The sequence below is a fragment of the Sturnira hondurensis genome, unplaced genomic scaffold (genome assembly GCF_014824575.4).
Source record: "Sturnira hondurensis isolate 20B ecotype Veracruz unplaced genomic scaffold, ASM1482457v3 Scaffold0006566, whole genome shotgun sequence".
NCBI lineage: Eukaryota > Metazoa > Chordata > Mammalia > Chiroptera > Phyllostomidae > Sturnira > Sturnira hondurensis.
Window position 1 is genome coordinate 2,382,463 of NW_028079197.1, and position 21,550 is coordinate 2,404,012.

A 21,550-nucleotide genomic window follows, 5' to 3' on the forward strand; every position below is an offset into this window, starting at 1 on the left:
CCATGGTTCCTCAAAGGTGTTACATAGTGATTGAGCTCTGTAAATCCTTAGAGTATGCTGGGATATAATTTGCCTGGGACCAAAGAACTGAACTCACTTAGAAAGGTACTTTTATCTCCTTGAATGCTTTGGGATTCGGTTTTCTCATTCTTGTATTTTGTTTTTCCCTGCCTGGTTTGACTATCAGTAATTTTAATTGGAAAAGAAAGAATTTAAGCAGACTTTTAAATTATACTATCTATCCACATATAAGCAGTCCTACACTTTCTTTTTCTTGTTTTTGTTCTGTTTAGTTATAAATTAAAATAAAGAAAAGCTTTGTCTCTAGTAATTTTTTTTAAATCTTAGCACATTCTGAGAGCTGTTTTTCTGATTAGTGTTCTGATAGGTTTTTGCAGTTTTCTTTGGATATGTACACTTTCCATCTCTCTAATCCTTTCTGTGTGTTTTCATTTAATTTTTTTCTGCCCTGGATGATGTGGCTCAATGGATTGAGTGCTGGACTCTGAAGCAAAGGGTCACTCACTGGTTCAATTCCCTGTCAGGGCACATGCCTGGGTTGCAGACAGGTCCCCAGTGCAGGGTGTATGAGATGCGGCCAGGCATTGATATCTCTCTCCCTCCCTTTCTCTCTCCTTCCCCCTCTCTCTAAAAAGAAATAAAATCTTTTAAAATAATTTTTTTCTTACGGCATGTCACCATGGAGATGCAGTGAACAAAATTCAGACCATAAGAAATTCTACAGGATGAACAACTTTGTTTGTTTAAGACTACTTTTTGGCCCTGGCCAGTGTGGCTCAGTGGATTGAGCAGCAGTCTGCCAACTAAAGGGTCTCTGGTTCAATTCCCAGTCAGGGCACATGCCTGTGTTACAGGCCAGGTCCCCAATAGGGGGTGCTCAAGAGGCAATCATACATTGACGTTTCTCTCCCTCTCTTTCTGCCTCCCTTCCCCTCTCTCTAAAACTAGATGAAATCTTTTTTAAAATACTATTTTAGGAGAAGTTTTAGGTTCACAGCAAAACTGAAAGGAAGATACAAAAATTTCCCACATACCCTCTGCCCCCACACATTCACAGCCTCCCTACTTTTATCTCCTTGAATGCTTTGGGATTCGGTTTTCTCATTCTTATATTTTGTTTTTATGAACATCCCCCACCAGAGTGGTACACTTGTTACACTGGATGAACCTACACTGACCCATCAGAGTGGCCCAAAGCCCATAGTTTACCTTAGGGCTCACCCTCGGTATTTGTACATTTGATGGGTTTGAACAAATATATAACGACATGTATCCATCATTATAGTATCATATAGAATAGCTTCACTACCCTAAAAATCTTCTTCAGGATAAACAACCTTGTTTCTCAACACATGAGCTGCAAGAAATAAGAGATGAAGGGGAAACTACTGACTGAAGGAGGCATATTAATTGATATGGACCTAATTTGGATATTGATTGAAATGAACCAACTATAAAAAAAATTGAGATAATCCAGGAAATATTGACTGTATATAATAAGGAATTATTAAATTTGATAATAATACTGTGGTTATGTCTTAAAGAGAAATAATTTTTAGGTACTTAATCAAATGTTATGGGTAAAAATCAAATGATTCTGAGATTTGCTTCAAAATAATCTGGCGGGGGAGTTAAGGGAGGGATATTGATATTGGCCATTATTGAACATGATCAATATGTTGTACATGTGGGTTCATAATATTCTCCTCATTTTGTGTATGTTTGAAATAGCCAGAATTAAAAGTTGGGCCCAAGATATTTTTTATGGGCATATTCATTGTTATTGGCAGATTCAAGACTAAAACTCAAATCTCCTGAGTCCAGCTCATGTTCTTTTACTATGTAGCTAAATTTACAGACCTTCTACCTCCAGATGGATGTCAAGTTGCCCTTTCAGTCTCTGGGTTCCCCAGGCCTTCCCTGGGAAATTTGTGGTGGTACTTCTAGATAATGAAGGCTTTGGTAAATGGTCAGTTTCACTTGACTGGCTACCTACCCATGTGAAACCATGAGGGGGATAATAGAATTATTAGAGTAAATCGACAGGCTGTGTAGGTTGTTAGAATCAGCAGAGAGACGTGGGTCCTAGACCTAACTCGGCCTTTGATTTTAGCATAAGCTGTAGGAGGTCAGGGATCATGTTTGCTTGGTTCTCTGCCAGCCTGGCACTGTGCTGTTACATGGTAAGCACAGTAGGTAATGTTAAGTGAATGGGTTAATTTAACCTTTCTTGGCCTCATTTTCTTCTCATGTGAAATGAGATGGTTGATCTAAATGATATTCAGGTTTCCTTCAAACACTAAAAAAGTTATTCTTCCCTAATTTTTAGAAAACCCTTTAGGATTTTGAAAAGAATTACTGAATATCTTTAACATTGCGATAGGTAGTATGCTCATTTCTAACACCTGTGGCAGAAAAGCCACAGTTATGTAGCATCCAAATCTCTTAAAAATAGCCTACTAGTACGCATTTTCTGTTGAATTGATTTTGTTTCCATAAAGTAAATGAATACTTTTCACAACATTACTAAATTAGAGAGTCAGGTTTAAAAAGTTTCAAAGTCAAGCTCCATAAGAGGGTTAATAAAATGTTGGGTTGTTTGCATATTTGTACTTTTCACTAAAATGGTATTGATTGTAGTATTATCTTAGTTTATAAAGTTTTTGACATTTTCCCTCCTGCTGAAACTTGGTGGGCAACTTTTGGGTAAGTTGCAGTTATTGTTACCACATCCAAATATCCGTGACTAAGCACCTGCCTTTGGGACTAATGACCTTATCACTCTGATGAAATTTTGCCTCGGGTATCTGAAGGTCATCACTGGATCTGGTCAGAGTTTATACAAGAAAAATAATTCCTATACTGTCCTGTCAAATCATGAAAGCAGTGCTCTGAAGTAATGTAAAAAAATTTTGAATAATGAATATTGTGCAGATATGAGAATGCCTTGGTACTGAACACAAATACCCTAGCTGCAAAAGGAAAACTCCTATAATTTAAAATGCTAAATAGATAGGGACTAGAGAAAGCATCTGTCACACATTATTTTATATTCAAACATGAGCTTTGTTAGTATAAACTCAACACAGTGAGTATGTGAAAATAATTTCTATAGAAAAGAAGATATAGTGAACTAAAATATTCTGTGTATTACAAGTTGCTGAAGTACAAGTCTGAAAATTGCTTTTATATTTAAGACCTATGTGGAAGCCACACTAAACATAATTTTAGTATTTGATCTACACGCCATGTGAGTTTTTTAAAAAAAGCAATACTTGTTTAAAGCAGATTTTATTTTGAAGCTGTTTCGGTTATTGCTTGTTTTTATGGTTAAATTTAATAATACCATTGATAGACATGTCTTCAATTTCCAGTACTATGCTAGAAAATCAAATATTTACTCTGTTTTTAACAAGTATTAATATGTTGAAAAAGCTTTTATGCTATTAGGTGATCAAGGTAATATTAAACCTTGCAAGAAGTACATGTATTGTTTAAATGAAATGTTTTGGTTACCAGATATTTAAATGTGTCAAAAATATGTTTTTAAAATACTCTATGATAAAATCTTTTGAAATGGAAAATAAATTTTTGAAGTTCTCATTTGGGTTTGTTAGGTTTTATTTAAAGGAAGGAATACCACCAGTACTTAAAGATTTCTCACCTGTGTAGGGTGTACTAAAACTTATTGTAAGTAGACATTTAGACTTTTTCATGGAAAAATTACTCACCTTAACCTGTAAGAAGGAAGAAGCTAATTTGCTCAATTTCCTATAAACAGAAGATTCTGAAGGAATATTTTTCTAGTTAACTACAAGTATCAAAGCATTACTAGACATTTCTGAATATGTGTGTGTGTGTTGGATTATGCCCATATTTGGGGGGGGGATCGTAGGGTATAAAATTTAGATCATTAATCATGGTATAAATTACATCTTCACTCCCAAAGTAATAAAAGGTCTTAAATTTTCTAAAATTAAAGAACTCTACATATCTTAAAAGAACTTATTTATTTTTTAGAGAATGGGAAAGAGAGGGAGAGAAACAACCCAGGCAGTACCCTGGCTGGGAATCGAACTTGTGACCTTTTGGTTTGCAGGCTGGTGTGCTCAACCCACTGAGCCTTACCAGCCTGGGTTAAAATTACAGGAACTCTAAAAACCCTTGCTTATAGGTCTTGCAGCTACTTGGTTGGGAAAGCCAAGAGTAGAACTTAATTTTCTTCACTTCTGGTCTCCTATTTTTTTTCTGTTCCCAAACTTGAATATGAATATGGTCATGCACTACACCAAGAGGGGTATGTTTTGAGAAATGTATGGTCAAGTAATATCATCATTGTGGGAACATCATAGAGTGTACTTACACAAACCTAAATTGAATAGCCTACTACACACCTAGCCTATCTAGCCTATATGGTATAACCTGTTGCTGCTAGGCTAAAACCTATACAGCATGTTATTGTACAAATAACATGAGATTAAATCAAACATAACAGAAAATGATGCAATCAAGAGATGTGGTAAATACGACATGTAAGATGTTGATGCCAGCATAATAAGGCGTAAATGTTTTTTATAAATAGAAAGAATACACTCTAAAACAACATTAAAAAGTATAGTATACTAAATAACATAAGCCAGTAACGTAGTTGTTTATTATCATTATCAGGGATTATGTACTGTACGTAATTCTATGTGCTATACTTTATTTTTTAAATATTTATTTTTAGAGAAATGAGAAGGGACAGAGACAGAGGGAGAGAAACATCGACATGCAAGAGATACATCTGTTGGTCACCTCTTTCAGTGCCCCCTACTGGGGACCTGGTCCACAAGCCAGGCATTTTCCATGACTGGGAATTGAACTGGTGACCTTTTAGTTCCCAGCCTGGTGACCAGTCCACTGAGCCACACCAGGCAGGGTTGTGCTATAGTTTAAAGAACTAGCAGCACAGCAGGTTTGTCTACACCAGCATCACAAACATGTGAATAATGCACTGTGCTGGATAGGAAGTCACAATAGGAAATTTTCAGCTCCATTATAATTTTAAGAGACCACCATCCTATATTCAGGGCCTCATTAATGGGAATTCTGTTATACAATGCATGACTACAGTTGTTTTCTTTAGGAAGATAATCACTCTGAAATAATATATTGTTGTTATCTCTACTTTGAAGTTAGAGACTGAATTACAGAGAGAAGTTGAGTGCTTTTCTGGGGATACCAAAGATTAGTGATAGCTCACTTATTTGGCAGATACTTCTTTGATAATAATAATTCTCTCATATAACTGGAAATAAGAAATAATCACTTAAAATATCCTCTCAAAAATAAAAAAAAAGTCTCATAAATTCATGTACAAAATTTCTCATGGGAAAATCAGAATCTCTGGATTCTTTGACACACAACTCAATTTTTATTTATTTTTTGTTTTTGTTGGGTTTTTTAAGTATACTTTATTGATTATGCTATTACAGTTGTCCCATTCTTTTTTTCTTCCCTTTCTTCCCCTCCAGCCAGTACCCCCATTTCCACCAGCATTCCCCCTTTCACTTCATGTCCATGGATCACACATGTAAGTTCTTTGGCTTCTCCATTTCCTATACTGTTCTTAACCTCCCCCTGTCTATTTTGTACCTACCATTTATGCTTCTTATTCCTGTACCTTTTCCCATATTCTCTCCCCCCTCCCTCCCCACTGATAACCCTCCATGTGATCTCCATTTCTGTGATTCTGTTCCTTTTCTAGTTTCCTTAGTTTTTGGTTTTGGGTTTGGTTTTGATTTTTAGGTTCACTTGTTGATAGTTGTGAGTTTCTTCTTGTTTTTCTGTTCATATCTTTTTATCTTCTTTTTCTTAGATAAGTCCCTTTAACGTGTCATATAATAAGGGCTTAGTGATGATGAACTCCTTTAACTTGACCTTATCTGAGAAGTGCTTTTTATCAGCCCTTCCATTCTAAATGATAGCTTTGTTGAATAGAGTCATCTTGGATGGAGGTCCTTGCCTTTCATGACTGAATACTTCTTTCCAGTCCCTTGTTGCCTGCAAGGTTTCTTTTGAGAAATCAGCTGATAGTCTTACGGGAACTCCTTGTAGGTAACTGTCTCCTCTTGCTGCTTCTAGGATTCTCTCCTTATCTTTCATCTTGCATAATGTAATTATGTTGTGCCTTGGTGTATGTTTCCTTGGGTCCAACTTCTTTGGGACTCTCCAAGCTTCCTGGACTTTCTGGAACTCTATTTCCTTTGCCAAATTAGGGAAGTTCTGCTTCATTATGTTTTCAAATAAGTTTTCAATCTTTTGCTCTTTTTCTTCTCCTTCTGGCATCCCTATGATTCAGATGTTGGAATGTTTAAAGATGTCCTGGAGATTCATAAGCCTCTCCTCATTTTTTGAATTCTTGTTTCTTCATTCTGTTCAAGTTGAATGTTTCATTCTTCCTTCTGCTCCAAACTGCTGATTTGAGTCTTGGTTTCCTTTCCTTCATGCTTGGTTCCCTGTATATTTTCCTTCTTTTCACTCTGCATAGCCTTCACTTTTTCCTCTGTTTTGCTACCATACTCAACCATTTCTGTGAGCATCCTGATTACCAGTGTTTTGAACTCTGCATCTGATAGTTTGGCTATGTCTTCATCATTTAGTTGTTGTTTTTATTTTGACCTTTGATCTGTTCGTTCTTTTGGGCTGTATGTCTTTGTCTTTGACCTTTGATCTGTTCATTCTTTTGGGCTGTATGTCTTTGTCTCAGTGCACCTGTTACATTGTAAGTGGTGGAGCCTTAGGTATTTGCCAGGGCTTGGCAACAACCCACATTGCTATGTCGTGGTGCTATATGTAGGGGAGGGGTCAGAGAGGGAACAATGCTGCTTGGCCAGCTCTTGACAGGCTTTCAGTTGCTTCTCCTACTACCCACAAACAAGCAAATTAGGCCCTTCTGGTGTTGATTCTGTGTGGGTGGTTTTGTGTACATTCTAGGACCCTGTGGGTCTCCCCAACAAACTTTCCTGTGAGGTTGGGAGTTTTTCCTGCTGCCTCAACCCCCACAGATTTTTACAGATGGGTTTTGGAGCTTTATTTTCCTGCACTGGAACCTTGGGTTGCATGGTCTGTCTCGCTCCCCAGTTGTTCCTCTCAGATTATCAGAATGCAAATGTGGGGCAGCCAGCTCCACCAGTTGCCACCTTGCCTACCTAGGTCCCCAAGCCACCGCCTTGCCACATGTCGTCTATACCCCAGCTGCCCGTCTCCACCCCTCCTACTGGTCTGGATGAAAGTTTAACTCCTTGGTTGTCAGATGTTGATACAGTTTGATTTGTCTGGCAGTTCTGGTTTTTTGTGTTTAAATTTGTTGTCCTTTTGTGCAAGGAGGCAAAGTATTACTGAATCTATTGGATTATGTTGTTTAATTAAATGTTTCAAGTTTACAATTCTATAATACATCATCTGTATATTGTATTGTATGTTCACCACCCATAGTGTCGTCTCCTTTGCAACTCCTTTTATTTTAATTAAAGATTTTATTTATTCAATTTGAAAGAGAATAGAAGGGAAGGAGAAGGGGGGGAACATTGATGTGTGAGAGAAACATCAATCGATTGCCTCTAGCATGTCCCTGACCCAGGACCTGGCCCACACCCCAGGCATGAGCCCTGACTGGGAATTGAACCAGCAGCCTTTTACTTTGCGGGACAATGTCCATCCCACTGAGCCATGCTGATCAGAGCCTCAACTCTATTTTTAAAAGCCTGGTTTCCCAACTTAATACAGATCAAAAGCAATCATTAGACACAGGAGGGATGGGGGAGCAAAGCCGGTTTTAAGAAGGACCATAAATAGAGGAAGGAGGTGCAAAACTGCAAAACATAGACATTCCAACCATAGTAGTGTAGAGTCCTTTAGTGTGAAGGAAAATAAATTCCCTGTACTCTAGGGTCCCTGAAGGTCATTAAAGTATTAAAATACATTTAGTGCACTGGCTGGTGTGGCTCAGTGGATTGAGCAAGGGTCTGTGAACCAAAGGGTCACCAGTTCGATTCCCAGTCAGGGCACATGCCTGGGTTGTGGGCCAGGTCCCCAGTGGGGGCCACATGAGAGGCAACCACACATTGATGTTTCTCTGTCTTTCTCCTTTCCTTCCCCCCTCTCTAAAAACAAATAAATAAAATCTTTTAAAAATACTCTCAGAAGTTTGGCACTTAAAGAGAAGTTTCATCTCTGGAAATTTTATTTATGGGACATTTTATTATTCTATTTCCTGGTGATGCCAAATCAATTAGGCATAAATTGTAGTTGTTAAAGACAGATCAGGAGTCAGTGCCTTTGACTTTTAATCAGTTTAGTCCAACTCAAGGAGCAGCATTAATTGCCTTTAGTTTGGTGCTCGTTCATAGCAGCACTTACAATATTTTTATAACCATCATCTTTTTTTTAAAGATTTTATTTATCTTTAGAGAGGAAGAGGAGAGAAGGAGAGAATTATCAATATATGGTTCCCTCTCATGAGTCCCCTGCTGGGAACTGGCCTGCAACCCAGGCATGTGCCCTGACTGGGAATCGAACCGCGATCATGTGGTTCACAGGCCCGTGCTCAATCCACTGAGCTACACCAGCCAGGTATAACCATCATCTTTTAAGAGCTTACCCAGAAAGGAGGCAATATTACAAAGTACTTGAGAGAGAGAGCCCTGGAATCAGACTGCCTAAAGTCAAATTTTGGCCCTACTGTTTACTAGCAATACAATTTAAATTACCTAATCTGACCCATGCCTCAGTTTTTCATTTTGTAAAATAGGGAAGGTAATAAAACTATCTCATAGGAAAGTTTCAAGGACTAAAGCTCTAAAGCAAGTCAAGTTTTAACACAGTTTTTGAGCCTTGCTTAATAAATGATGGCCATTGCTTTATTACGAGACCCCTATTAGGAGTGCTTCCTCTGGAAATACTAAGTAACAATTTACTGTTTTTTCTATGAAATGAATTATTCTCTTCTCATATTTGCACATAATGCAGATCATTTTAGCCAACTTTGCCTAGTATAAACATGCTTTTATTTTTTACTAGATGCTGATGTTCTGTAAATTGATCAAAAATGTATCACAAAAGAATTCTGGTTTTACAGATTACCCTGTTAGAGACAATTTTAGGCTTATTTACACTGGAAGAAGCTATAGTAGTCTGAAATGTTTTACTACCTACCAAGTGCTTAAGAGTGTCTTATGTGTGTAACATTCAAAATGTGTTTCAACTGAGTGTCTTTTGTAATTAGTTTTTTGTTTAATGACATCATCAAATGCAAGCAGGAGCCCATGTTAACCACCAGCTCAATATAATCTGGCTTTTTTTTCATGTTCCCTGTTGTTAAGTAGGCTGGAGCTTGTCAGGCTTTAGTATCTAATTCCTGTTCCAGAAATTGATCTCACTCTTCCCACTCCTGACAGACTGCCAGAGTGCCTTGGACAAACTTAGTGGAGTTCATCATTTGAGTTTCAGTGGAGCAATTCAAAGCTGCTGAAGAAACTACCACCTATTATGTGTGCCTCATGTGCTCTCTCACTTAATCCTTGTTGTAGTCCTGTGAAGTAGGTGGTTTTACTCCCTTTTAAAAAGGAGGAGACTGAGGCCTGCAGAAGTTAATTTGGTCAAGATCACACGTAGGGGAAGTGGTGGAAACACTATTCAAGCAAAGTTCATGTGCTTGAAAATCCATGCTCTTTTCACTATGTCCCCTTGTCTCTCAGAAGGACATAATAAATTACTGTATGTAGTTTGTACACAGCTATATGTAAAGCCCCACCAGAACCAATCCAGAATATTTCTGTGTGTGTCAACAATTGGTCCATAACTTAGATCCTGTGAGTCAACAGCCAGAAGGGGCTCATTATGAAACCATACAAAAGATAAATGTGACTCCCTGTTCTGTTTTTTGTTTTGTCTTGTTTGTTTGGACAGACATCTAAAACCTGGTCAGATTTCTCAAAATGAGGGACGTGGGGAAGGCAGAATATTTTTTCTTCCCCTCTCTACTTCATACGGAGCTTAAGTTTTTTTGTTTTTTTGTTTCTAATCCTATTTTCTCTTACTGCTACATTTCTATGGCAGGTGATTTCCCCCCCCCCTTATTGGCACTTAGAGTATGTGCCCTGTGGAAATTTGATCTTCACGGTTTTTGTTTTTCTTGTTTTTGTTTTGTTTTCATTGCACTTGTATTGTTGCAGATACACTTTGTATCAATTTTTGTAAAAAACTTGAATACCCTTGGTTCTAATCATCTGGATAAACATGATTTTGTGACATAGCAGTATAGGTTTGCCAGAGAAACCAAATAATTGGGAGTATAAAAATTTTCATTTCTGGAAATTGCACTTTGTTAATATGAAAATGTATTGTTTAGGCATTGCAATTAAGTGAGCAGGCACCATTTTCTACAGCTACCTTTTTAAAACAATCCTTAAACCCCCCTGAATGAGAATTGTGTCTTATTCACCTTCCTATCTCTAGTCCCTGGTACATAGTAGGTATTCCATAAATGTTTTTGAATAAAGGGATTCATTTTCTGTTAAATGGCAAAAATGATTTTTATCACACTTATGTTTTAATTAAAGGTCAAGGATTCCTCTACTAAATATGGATTACTATTCACTAGGACTTGGTGCTTTTCTTGGTTCTGCTCCTAAATTTGTGACTTTGGGGAAAGTCGATTGACTTTCCTATCTCTCAGCACCTCAGTTTTTTTCTGTCAACAGAAGCTATGTGATTAGATTATCTTGAAGGTGCCTTTCAACACACAGTTGTATCATCTGTGATCATTGCATTTTACAAAACAAAATTAGGAATGGCATATTAATATTAATCATTTGAAAGTGGTTTGTACTACAGAACCGTAAAATACATTAAGCAGCTCTAAAGGTGTGTCTCTTCTTTATGCTTTGTAGTGGATATCAAACTGTTCCTACTTGAGGAAAAATGTGATGAGGCTGTGTGGTAGTAATTGGTGAAACATACTTTAAAAATAATTACATCGAAATAGTCTGTGTTTGGCCCTGGCTGGTGTAGCTCAGTGGATTGAGCGCGGGCCTGCGAACCAGACAATCGCGGTTCGAATCCCAGTCAGGGCACATGCCTGGGTTGCAAACCGGTTCCTTGCAGGCCAACTCCCAGCAGGGGATGCACAAAAGGCAACCATACATTGATGTTTCTCTCCCTCTCTCCTTCCCCTCTATAAATAAATAAATAAATAAATAAATAAATAAATAAATAAATCGAAATAGTCTGTGTTTAACAATAGAGTTTTGCTCCAGTAGAAAAATGAGCCACAAACAAAACTGGGTTACTGTCTTCAAAATTACTGAAAATGTCTAATGCATATAAAACTTTTAATACACTATGTCAAATTAAGAAAACAATGAGATATACTTCCTATCAAGATGTAAAATTATAAAAATAACACTCATTTTTGGCAGATAAATATGCCAGATATTTATTTGGCATGTTAATATGCACTCAGTTAAATAAATATGCCCTCAGAAGAGTAAGGATGAATTTGCACAAATGTTCTGGAGGGCAAGTTGAAAGTTTTTCAAAATGCTCAACTTTTGGACTGCAGTTCTACTTCCAGAGACATTTAAAGAAATTTATCATAGAAGAACACAAAATTTTCTTTAGGAATATGCTTATTATATTATGTCATATACAGGTAGGGATAAAGGTAGATTTATAGTTATAAGTTCATGAAACACAGTTTATTCTTATGTTTATTAATCATTATACTAGTTTCCCTGTGAACAACTGTAAACCTACTTTTGACCAACCCTGTATATATCTGGGAAGACAAAAAATATTCAAATTTCTACATGGTAAGATTATGGGTCACTTCGATTTTCTTCTCTACATTTTTTATGTTTTCTACATTTTCTATATGCACACAGACTTTTTAATCACAAAATTCATATGTTCTTTTTTTAATGTGAACTTGTCTTTAATAGGTATATAGAGGTATTTCCCTTCTCACCTGCACTATTCAACACCATCTTGCTTTTATTTCTAAACAGGTCTTCAGAAAAGGTTGGAATTTCAACATTAGAGGTAAGTTGTGCTTTTTGAAAATTATAGTTCTCCAAACTATACACTTTTCGTTCATTTTTCTCTTTTATGTAATTCTTCAGCTTTTGGATATGCTTTCCGTTCCTTGTTTTTTGCTAAAAAATATTGTCTTTGTATTTTACTAGGTGTGATTAAGTCCTCTTGAATTATCTAATCATATATCATACTGTAAGGAAGGAACTATAAGTATTTTTTAGATTTCACCTAATGTCTATTTGGATTATAATTTTTAGAATAGGAGGACACTGTAAAATACTTGTGTTTGTGTGTGTGTGTGTGTGTGTGTGTTAATTGAAAAAGTAATATTTACATGACAAAATGTGGAGTAACCAAAAACTTGTATACTTTTTAAAAATTTATTGAAGATTTTATTTCTTTTTGAGAGGAAGAGAAACATATAATGTGTGGTTGATTCTCACATGCCCCCTATTGGGAACCTGGCCTGCAACCCAGGCATGTGCTCTGACTGGGAATAGAACCTGTGTCTTTTTGGTTCACAGGCGGGTGTGCAATCCACAAAGCCGCACCAGCCAGGGCCACTTGTATACTTTTATGGGCACATGCATTGATATCATCACCACATATAAAAACCAATTCCAGCATTATATCTAAACAAAGGAATTTGGTATGAAGATACTATGTCACTGAGAGCCATTTTAAGTAGAGGAATATCACCAAATAGATATTCTTTGATGTTTGATATTTTATATCAAATAAGATATATACTACGTGTGTGTTTGTATGTGTGTCTTTGTGTTGTGCATGTCTCTACATATGTATCTATAATCTCAAACATGCTTTATTTTTTCCACTTCCAGTGTCCCTACTTTCTTATACGCATTGGATAGTGATCTGTTTTATAAATTGTGGTATATTTATATGGAATATTCTACAGTAGTGGATATGAATATGTTAACTATATACAATAACATGGATAGCACCATAATGTTTAATAGGGGAAAAATTCACAGAAAAATATATGCAATAATATTCATTTATATTCAGTTCAAAAGCATGCCGAATTAAAGAATATATTGTTTAGAGTTATAAGTATATTGAAACTAAAAAGAGTAGCGGAGGAATGATAAACACAAACTTTAGCATGTCAGTCATCTCTAAGAGGGAAAGAATGTAATGGACATGGACAAGGATATATAAGAGACTTGCAAGCCAGTGGTAACAATGCTCTTTTTCTTAAATTGAATGCTTAAGAAAGGTTATATCATAATTCTTTTTTATATTTTGTAAAAATCCTTTTATATTCTATTTAATAAAAACAGTTTTTAAAGTAAGATACAGATGTGGATCGAATTTGCTTAGTGCAAAGGTAGATGATTGAGTACGCGACTACCCTGCTGTCCTTCATCTTCCTGATCCCCATTTCCAAAGACTATTGCTATTTATTATGTTTATAGGTTTTAAAAGCCACTTAGCTCTAAGATATTTTTAGGTTGTAAAAATTGGTTTGGGGACTTCACTCTATGCTGGTAATTATAGATTGTCCTTAACTTCAATAAAATGAGATAAACAATGTACATATTTAGTAAATAAATATGAAGTTGAATATTGTTCTTTTTTTACTTTGAAATTATTATAGAGTCGGAGGGAGGTACTAAGACAGTACAGACAAATCCTGGTATCCTTCACCCACTTATTTCCCCAGGGGTTGTGTTTTATTTATAGTACAATATCAAAGCCATGAATTTGACATTGGTGCAGTGTGAATGTATAGTTCTGTGTCATCTTAGTACGTGTGTATATTTGTATAACCACCACCATACTTAAGGTGCAGATCTGTTTCATCACCGCAAAGATCTCCCTGGTGCTTGCTACCTGTTTATAAAGTCACACCTGCCACTTCCCCCATCATTCATTACCCTAAGGAGCCAATAATCTGTTTCCCGACACTGTAATTATGTCATTTGAGAATGTCCTATAAATGGAATCATATAGTGTGTGACCTTTTGAGATTAGCCGAAAGAAATGAGATCCATCCAAGATGTTGCATGTGTCAGTGGTTTGTTCCTTCTCACTCTAAAGTATATTCAATGTCATGGATTTACTAAGACTATTGAATACATACCGTGTATAACAGCATATTGATTGATATCTTAGGCAATCCAAAGAAAAATTTCATGTAGTCTCAATATTTGATGATTTTATAATCTCACAGAACAGACATGTATACAAAAGGATGAGGTACTGATGTTCAAAGGTAGAATAGACTTTAAGTGCTATCAGGAGTTTGGAGGAGGAAGGGAGAGACTAGGTGACCATGAGAGTGCCGTTACCTGGAATAGGAGAGAAAAGTTTCAGGGAGGAGGTAGAACTTGTGCTGGGCTTTGAAAACTTGGAGAGATTTGTGTAGGTAGATAGAGAAAAATTGGGAAAGCATTGCATACTAGGCAATAGTATGAACTAATTAATATGCAAAGACAGAATTTGCTGGGAGCATTGAAAGACGGCTGCGACCTCTGCAAACATTGCAGTTATAGAATGTGGGAAAAGTAAATTGGGGCCATACTTAATGAGCTTTGAATGTCAGGTTAAAAACTCTGGGCTTTAGCATTTTGAAGAAAGACATTTAAAATGTCAGTTTTTATATGTCTTACAGTTGTGTTCTCCAAGGTTTTTTTGCTGGGGAATTAACAAAAGATAAGTGGTAGAAGGGCGGAAGAATGTCTGGAAGAAAGAGACTAAGTGCAGAGAGAGAGAGTTGTTAGGAGGTGATTAGAGTGTCAAAACATATATAAGACTCTGACAAAAGGATAGTGTTGATAGAAATGGATGGATGAATATGTTAACTAATTGAGTTGTTTCTTGTTTTTTTTCTTCTTTGAGTGTAGATCATTTTTGTACAAATGATTTGTGAAACCGAGTTAGCCTTTTGTTATATGTGCTTGCTAAAAGTTAAAAGCTCAAATCTTATAACAATACTGTAAAGAAGGGTCCAAGCAGCTCTCTGAAATCCAACACAAATGGAGGTGGTATGAATTGCTAGCAATTGAATGATCTACCATACTTTTTTTTAAAAAGTGTGTTTCTGAGGCTGTGATTGATAGGAGTTAGAAAAATGGCCTGATGGTGGGAAGCTGGGATTTAGTAGGCACTGTGCTTTAGTAATGGGACATCCCAGATCCAGAAGGTGTAATAAATGGAGACTATCTCAAGTCTAGCTAAGTTGGAGTTAGTTTTCTGCAGGCACATGCTTGCCTTCCATTACTTTCTCCCCAAAGCCTAATTGAGGTGCTAAGGGAAGATCTGGACCTCAGACAGTACTGGGAGAGAATCATGTATGATGTACATATAGATACACATATATAGAGAGATAGATACAGATGTATGTCTCTATGCATATCTATATAGATATGTCTATACTAAATATAGATATATATACTAAATGTGATTTTACTATGAAATGTTTCAATTTAACTTCTCTAGAGATCAGATCCTCTGGTAGGTGCCGTATCACTCCTCTAAACTTATGACATAATGACAGTTTAATTTATAAGAGTTGATAGCTTTCAAAGGTTCAAAGTCCAAGACAGTTTTGTTAAAGCCAAATAAAATGGAAGTCTAATCACTGCTTGCAGTTTTGGTCAGTATAAGAATGTTCCTGGCTGGTGTAGCTCAGTGGATTGAGCATGGGGCTGCGAACCAAACAGCCGTGGTTTGATTCCCAGTCAGGGCACATGCCTGGGTTGCAGGCCAGTTCCCAGCAGGGAGATGCACGAGAGGCAACCATACATTGATATTTCTCTCTCTCCTTCCCTTCCCCTCTAAAGATAAATAAATAAAATCTTTAAAAAAAAAAAAAGAATGCTAAGTGAGCCCTGGCTGGTGTGGCTCAGTGGATTGAGTGCCAGCCTGCGAATCAAAGGGTTGCAGGCCAGGTCCCCAGTGGGGGGTGCGCAAGAGGCAACCACACATTGATGTTTTTCTACCTCTCTTTCTCCCTCCCTTCCTATCTAAAAATAAATACATAAAATCTTTTAAAAAAAGAAGAATGCTAAGTGAATAAGCCAGGTGGTGAAAGACAACACCATATGATCTCACCTGTAAGTGGAACCTAATCAATAAAACAAACAAATAAGCAAAACAGAATCGAGAGTTTGCAATAAAGAAGAAACTGACAGTGACCAGAGGGGGGGGGTGGAGGAGGATAATGGGGAAAGAAAAGGAAGGAGCTAGCAGAGGAACAGGAATAGAGGACTCATGGACATGGGCAATGGAGGGATATTGACTATGGTGGGAGTAGGGCACAGGGCAGGGGACTGGGGGGGGGTGAGAAAACTGTAACCAAACGACAATAAATTAAAGAAAAGAAAAAATGTAAATAAAAAGAATGTTCATCTGTGATCTTTGCAGTTAATTCAAACAAATTAAATTGAGGTACAGAAATTATCTGTGTGTAATTTTGCTTAGGTTAATTTAGGGAAAATATTCACAGAATTCATTTGTTCAGTGTTTCTGATTTTCCTACTAATGAACAGTTATTGAAGAATAATAAAATACTTATACTCAATTTGTAGGACAGTTGAAGGTATTTCTCTAATATGCATTAATTATTTTTCCCTTTTTTCACTTCTACTGAGATGTAATTGACATTGGCATACATCACTGTATAAGTTTAAGGCACATAGCATGATGGTTTGATTTATATATATTGTGAAATGACCACCGCATAGATTCCGCTAACATCTATCTTCTCATGTAGATACAATAAAAAGAAAATTAGGAAAAAAATTTCCTTGTGAAGAGAACTTTTTACTCTCTTAACAACTGTCCTATATGTCAAGTGACAGTGTTAGCTATAGTCATTGTGTTGTTTGTTACATCCCTAGTACCTATTTATCTTCTAAGTGGAAGTTTGTCCCCTTTGACCACCTTAAGATATGTGTACTAATTGAAGAAAAGTCAGAACATGCATTATTCAACATTCATTCAAGCAAATGATTGCTTTTGCCAGGCACAGTTTTAGGTACTGGGTAAGAAGTGGTAGATAGAACAGACAAGGTCCCCTGCTCTCATGGTGCTAACACTGTAGTGGGCTAGGGAGGAGACAAAAAATAAGTAAACGAGGTCATTTCAGATGGTGCTTAGTGCAAAGAAGAAAAAGAAAATCAGATAATGTGATAGAAATTTAAGGGGGTGAGGCTATTTTAGGGTGATCTGGGAACCTGTTCTGATATGATAACCCTTGGGCTATGACCCTAAGGCTGGTAAAGAACCATCCAGTTGGCTGAAGTGTAATGGTGGGGTTTTAGTGGGATAGGGAGGTGAGAACTGTAGGTGAGGTCAGAGATGTAGGCAGGCACAACATCATGGTAGGCCCTCATGAGCTAACGTGATAGAGTTTCAATTTTATCTCACATTAAAAATTCCATGAAACAGTTTTTTCTAGTACAAACTATATAAGGTTGGTAGTATTCCCCAAATGCAGGGAGGAATTCAGTGAAACAACTTGTCAGCCTGAAGATATTGGAAGTCCTACAGAAAATTCTCTAGCACATTGTATCTTCAGCATTATAATAATCTCTGGAGTAATTGTATCTTGATACTTGGTAGAAGTGCCACCTTAATACTTACATACATCCTTATGTGCCTTAGGTCACTTATCTGACAAAAAACTGGGTATACTAGCCTTCTTTAACAAGCTCTGTGGTGTGCTCCAAGAATTATGAGTAGTTTTTTTTTCTCAGTATCAGGAGTCATATTCAAACTGCTGCACTTCTATAAATGTAAAGACAACTTAAGGTAGAGAAGAAATGTGTTAAGTCTTGCAAATATATGATTACCTTATTTTACCCAAAATTTTTCCAGCAAAAATGCAGTATCCATTTCTACCTTCTCTAACCTCCCAAATATATATATATATGTACGTATGTGTATATGAATGTATACGTAGATATATATGTATTTTTGGTGGGTTTAATTTCACTCATCTGTTACTGTTTTGGGAACTTCATTCAATTTCTGGTTAAGTCTCTATTCCTTTTATCTAAAGCATATAAAGTTTTTAAGAAAACAAGTGTCTGAATGTGGTTTTCTGCGTTGTGTACTTTTGTATTTATGCATATTTATGGAGCAATAACAATTCTGTTACTGTCACTTAAATCCTTAATCCTTTTATGCTTCGGAAGTACTTAGTAGTTCTTACCTTCCTGTACAGTTTTTAAGATTAAAAAGTTGGGCACTTTTAAAGGGAAATATTCAGTTGCAGGGGAAAATTTAAAATTTGATAATTAATAACCTTATTGCCAGTCATATTGTCCCAATTGGCATAAAATCTCTGGGCATCTATCAGCATAAAAACATTTAAGCTCTTTATGGGCTTTTGATTTATCAATGCTACATTTTCTAATTTGTACTCATTTTAAACAGATTTAAAAAACATATCATTTGGTCTCTGTTTCTTTTGTTTTAAAATAGGAAACAGAGAACACTCCACACAAAGTTGGAAATGAGTCACCTGTACAAGAATTGAAACAAGATGTGTCTAAAAAGGTTGGTAAGGTAGAATGTTGATGTTAGTTTAGCAGCTGTTGTTTACATGGGATGTATTTTTTCATTTTATTTATTTTTACATGGCATATTTAAAGTGGGAAATTTCTATATTCTTTTAGTATGATGCTCTCCGTGTGCTGGATGTTTGGTATATGTCCTTGAATCTGTTGAATTTGTGATTGAAGGTGGCATCAGGCTTTTTAGAAGTTATTTAGTAATTGGTAGTTTATCCTTGAAACAGTATGTTTATTACATTTATTAGGGTAACACTGGTTAATAAGATTATAAGTTTCAAGTGTACAACTCTGTAATACTTCATCTGTAAATTGCATTGTGTGCTCCTCACACAAAGTTTAGTCTCCTTCTATCTCCATGTATTTGACTCCCTTTACCCTCTTCAACCTCCCAGCCCCTTTCCTTTCTGGTTTGACACACTACTTAGAAAAATATTTTGTAATGGGTGTTTATTTTTTATGCCTGCAGTTTTATTAAAATAAGTTGTAACTACCCAAGGTTACTATCAAAAGTTAAAAAGTTAATGGTATCAAAAAGCTCCATGCATCAAATTCTATAGATGTTGGACATTATAAGAATTCATTACTCTCATAGCACCTTTGATATCTTTTAAAGAATTGATGCTATGAAGCTTCAGAGTTTGGCTTACTAGAAGAGACTGAGCGCAAGATAAACATTTTAACAATAGGGTAGTTCATAGCTTCCGGGTAAAACCGGAACAGAAAGGATGGTGTGTTTTCATTCATTTATGTTGAGTGTTTTCTACGCCTCAGGCAGTGTTCTAGCTAGCAGGTTTCCAGAAACCAAAGAGATGATACATTTTCTACTCTGGAGTTTTTCAGCAGGGACACTGTTGACATTTGGGGCTGGCTAATTCTTTTCTTTTCTTTTCCTTTTTTTAAATCCTCACCTGAGAATATGTTTACTGATTTGAGAGAGAGGGGGAGAGAGAAACATCAGTGTGAAAGAGAAACATCAATCGGTGGCCTCCCGTACACACACTGACCGGGGATCAAACCAGAAACCTAGGTATGTGCCCTGACTGGGAATGGAACCCCCAGCCTTTCGGTGCATGGGACAATGCTCCAACCAACTGAGCCACCCGGCCAGGGCAAGGGCTGGCTTATTCTTTGTTGTAGAAGGAAGGGGAGACTCTTCTGTGCATTGTAGGATGTTTAACAGCATCCCTGACTTCTACCCACTGGATGCCAGTAGGTTCCCTCCACCCCATCATGACAACCAAAAATATCTCCATACATCACCAAGTGTCTAGGGAAGGGTCCCATGCAAAATCACCCCCAGTGCAGATCCTACTTTATGGAATTTAAAATTTTAATGGACTACATATTTTAATATTGATCATGTTTTTTTCTTTTGGGGAGAAATGGTGGCATTGTGTATTAGCATAAATAATACGAGGGGTACCTTTTTAAAAAATCATAAATTGCCTACAGTATACACTGCAACAAACAGCTATCTTGATTTTTCAGCATTCCTTTCTTCTTTTTCTCTAATAGCGTAAATAGGATTTTGTATTCTACCTTTTTCTCTTACCATTTTTAGATTTTCATCATATTTCTACATCATTTCAATACTCAGTGTTCATTTGACATATTATCAGATTCCATCAAGCATTATATTTGATATATCATACAGATTCCACATGTATTTCCACATGTGTCTAGCCATTTTTATTGGCAAAAACTTGAAATGTTTCTACTTTTTCCACTAGAACTTTTCTTTACCTTCTTAAGAATTTTTTCCTTAGGATAAATGGGTAACTATCTATAGTTAGTAGAAGAAAAACAGTTTTTAAGGGGAGTTTAGAAGCTGCAAAAATAGTGAGTAAACACCATGGGACTGAGAGTGTGGCTTAAGACTCCAGGTATCGCTTTTTAAGTGCTAGCCTTTTCAGTTGAATTAAGTATCATGTCAATGATAAAGGCTGCGGAGATGTACCCTGCACCAGGACAAATCCCTGCCCCGGTAGCTTACATTTTAATAGAGGAGGAAAACTGTTGCATTGGCCAAAAAGTTTGTTAGTTTTTTTTCCCATAAGATGGCTCTAGTAGCCACTTAGTTGTCTTTAACTTCATTTGAAATAGTTTTGTTAGATTGTATTGTGACAGCTGTCTCATCAAGGTGTATTTAAAACTTATCAAAATTGGTGAATTTTTGTTTAGCCATTTTAATATTGAAGACAGAACAAAATAACATTTTCAGCGTACTGTGCTTTATTATTTCAAGAAAGGTAAAAACACACCTAAAATGCAAAAAAAAAAAAAAAAAGATTTGTGTGGTATATGGAAAAGGAACCGTGACTGATCAAATGTGTCAAAAACGATTTACCAAGTTTTGGGCTAGAGATTTCTCGCTGGACGATGCTCCACGGTCAAGTAGACCAGTTGAAATTGACAGCGATCCAATCGAGACTTTAATTGAGAACAGTCAACGTTATACCAGGCAGGAGATAGCTGACATACTTAAAATATTGAAATCAGTCAAGTTATTGGTGAAAATGAAAAACATGTCTTCTATTTTATGGAAAAAACTAAATGGACTTTTTGGCCAATCCAGTAGATAGATACAAAGCGGAATGTAATGTAGAAAGCTTAGTGACTATTATAAGAACACAAAAGGAGACTCTGTGTTCTTTTGGGGGTTAGGAATAAGGAAGACTTCATGGAGAAGATAGCATCTGAGCTGGTTTTGGTGAATGGATAAGATTTGGGCAGGCAGAGATGGGAGAGAAAGGGCATAGCCAAAGAAAGGCACAGAGATGACGAGCGTGCAAAATATTTAAGGGTGAGTCTAGAGACCAGTTAATGTCTCTGGCCAAAGTTAAGGCCAGATTATGGGAATGCCTTATGTCATACTAAGACATCTGGTTTTTATTTTATAATTA

At 36.5% G+C, this 21,550-nt stretch overlaps 1 protein-coding gene across 1 annotated transcript in view; it reads left to right on the top strand.

The window, feature by feature from the left end:
• WDR44 (WD repeat domain 44) overlaps positions 1-21,550 on the top strand; it is a 90,652-nt gene that overhangs the window by 17,281 nt on the left and 51,821 nt on the right. The window contains exons 2-3 of the mRNA XM_037050184.1: positions 12,072-12,105; positions 18,556-18,630. Of these exons, the coding sequence (XP_036906079.1) occupies positions 12,072-12,105; positions 18,556-18,630 (109 nt within the window). The remainder of the gene's footprint in view (positions 1-12,071; positions 12,106-18,555; positions 18,631-21,550) is intronic.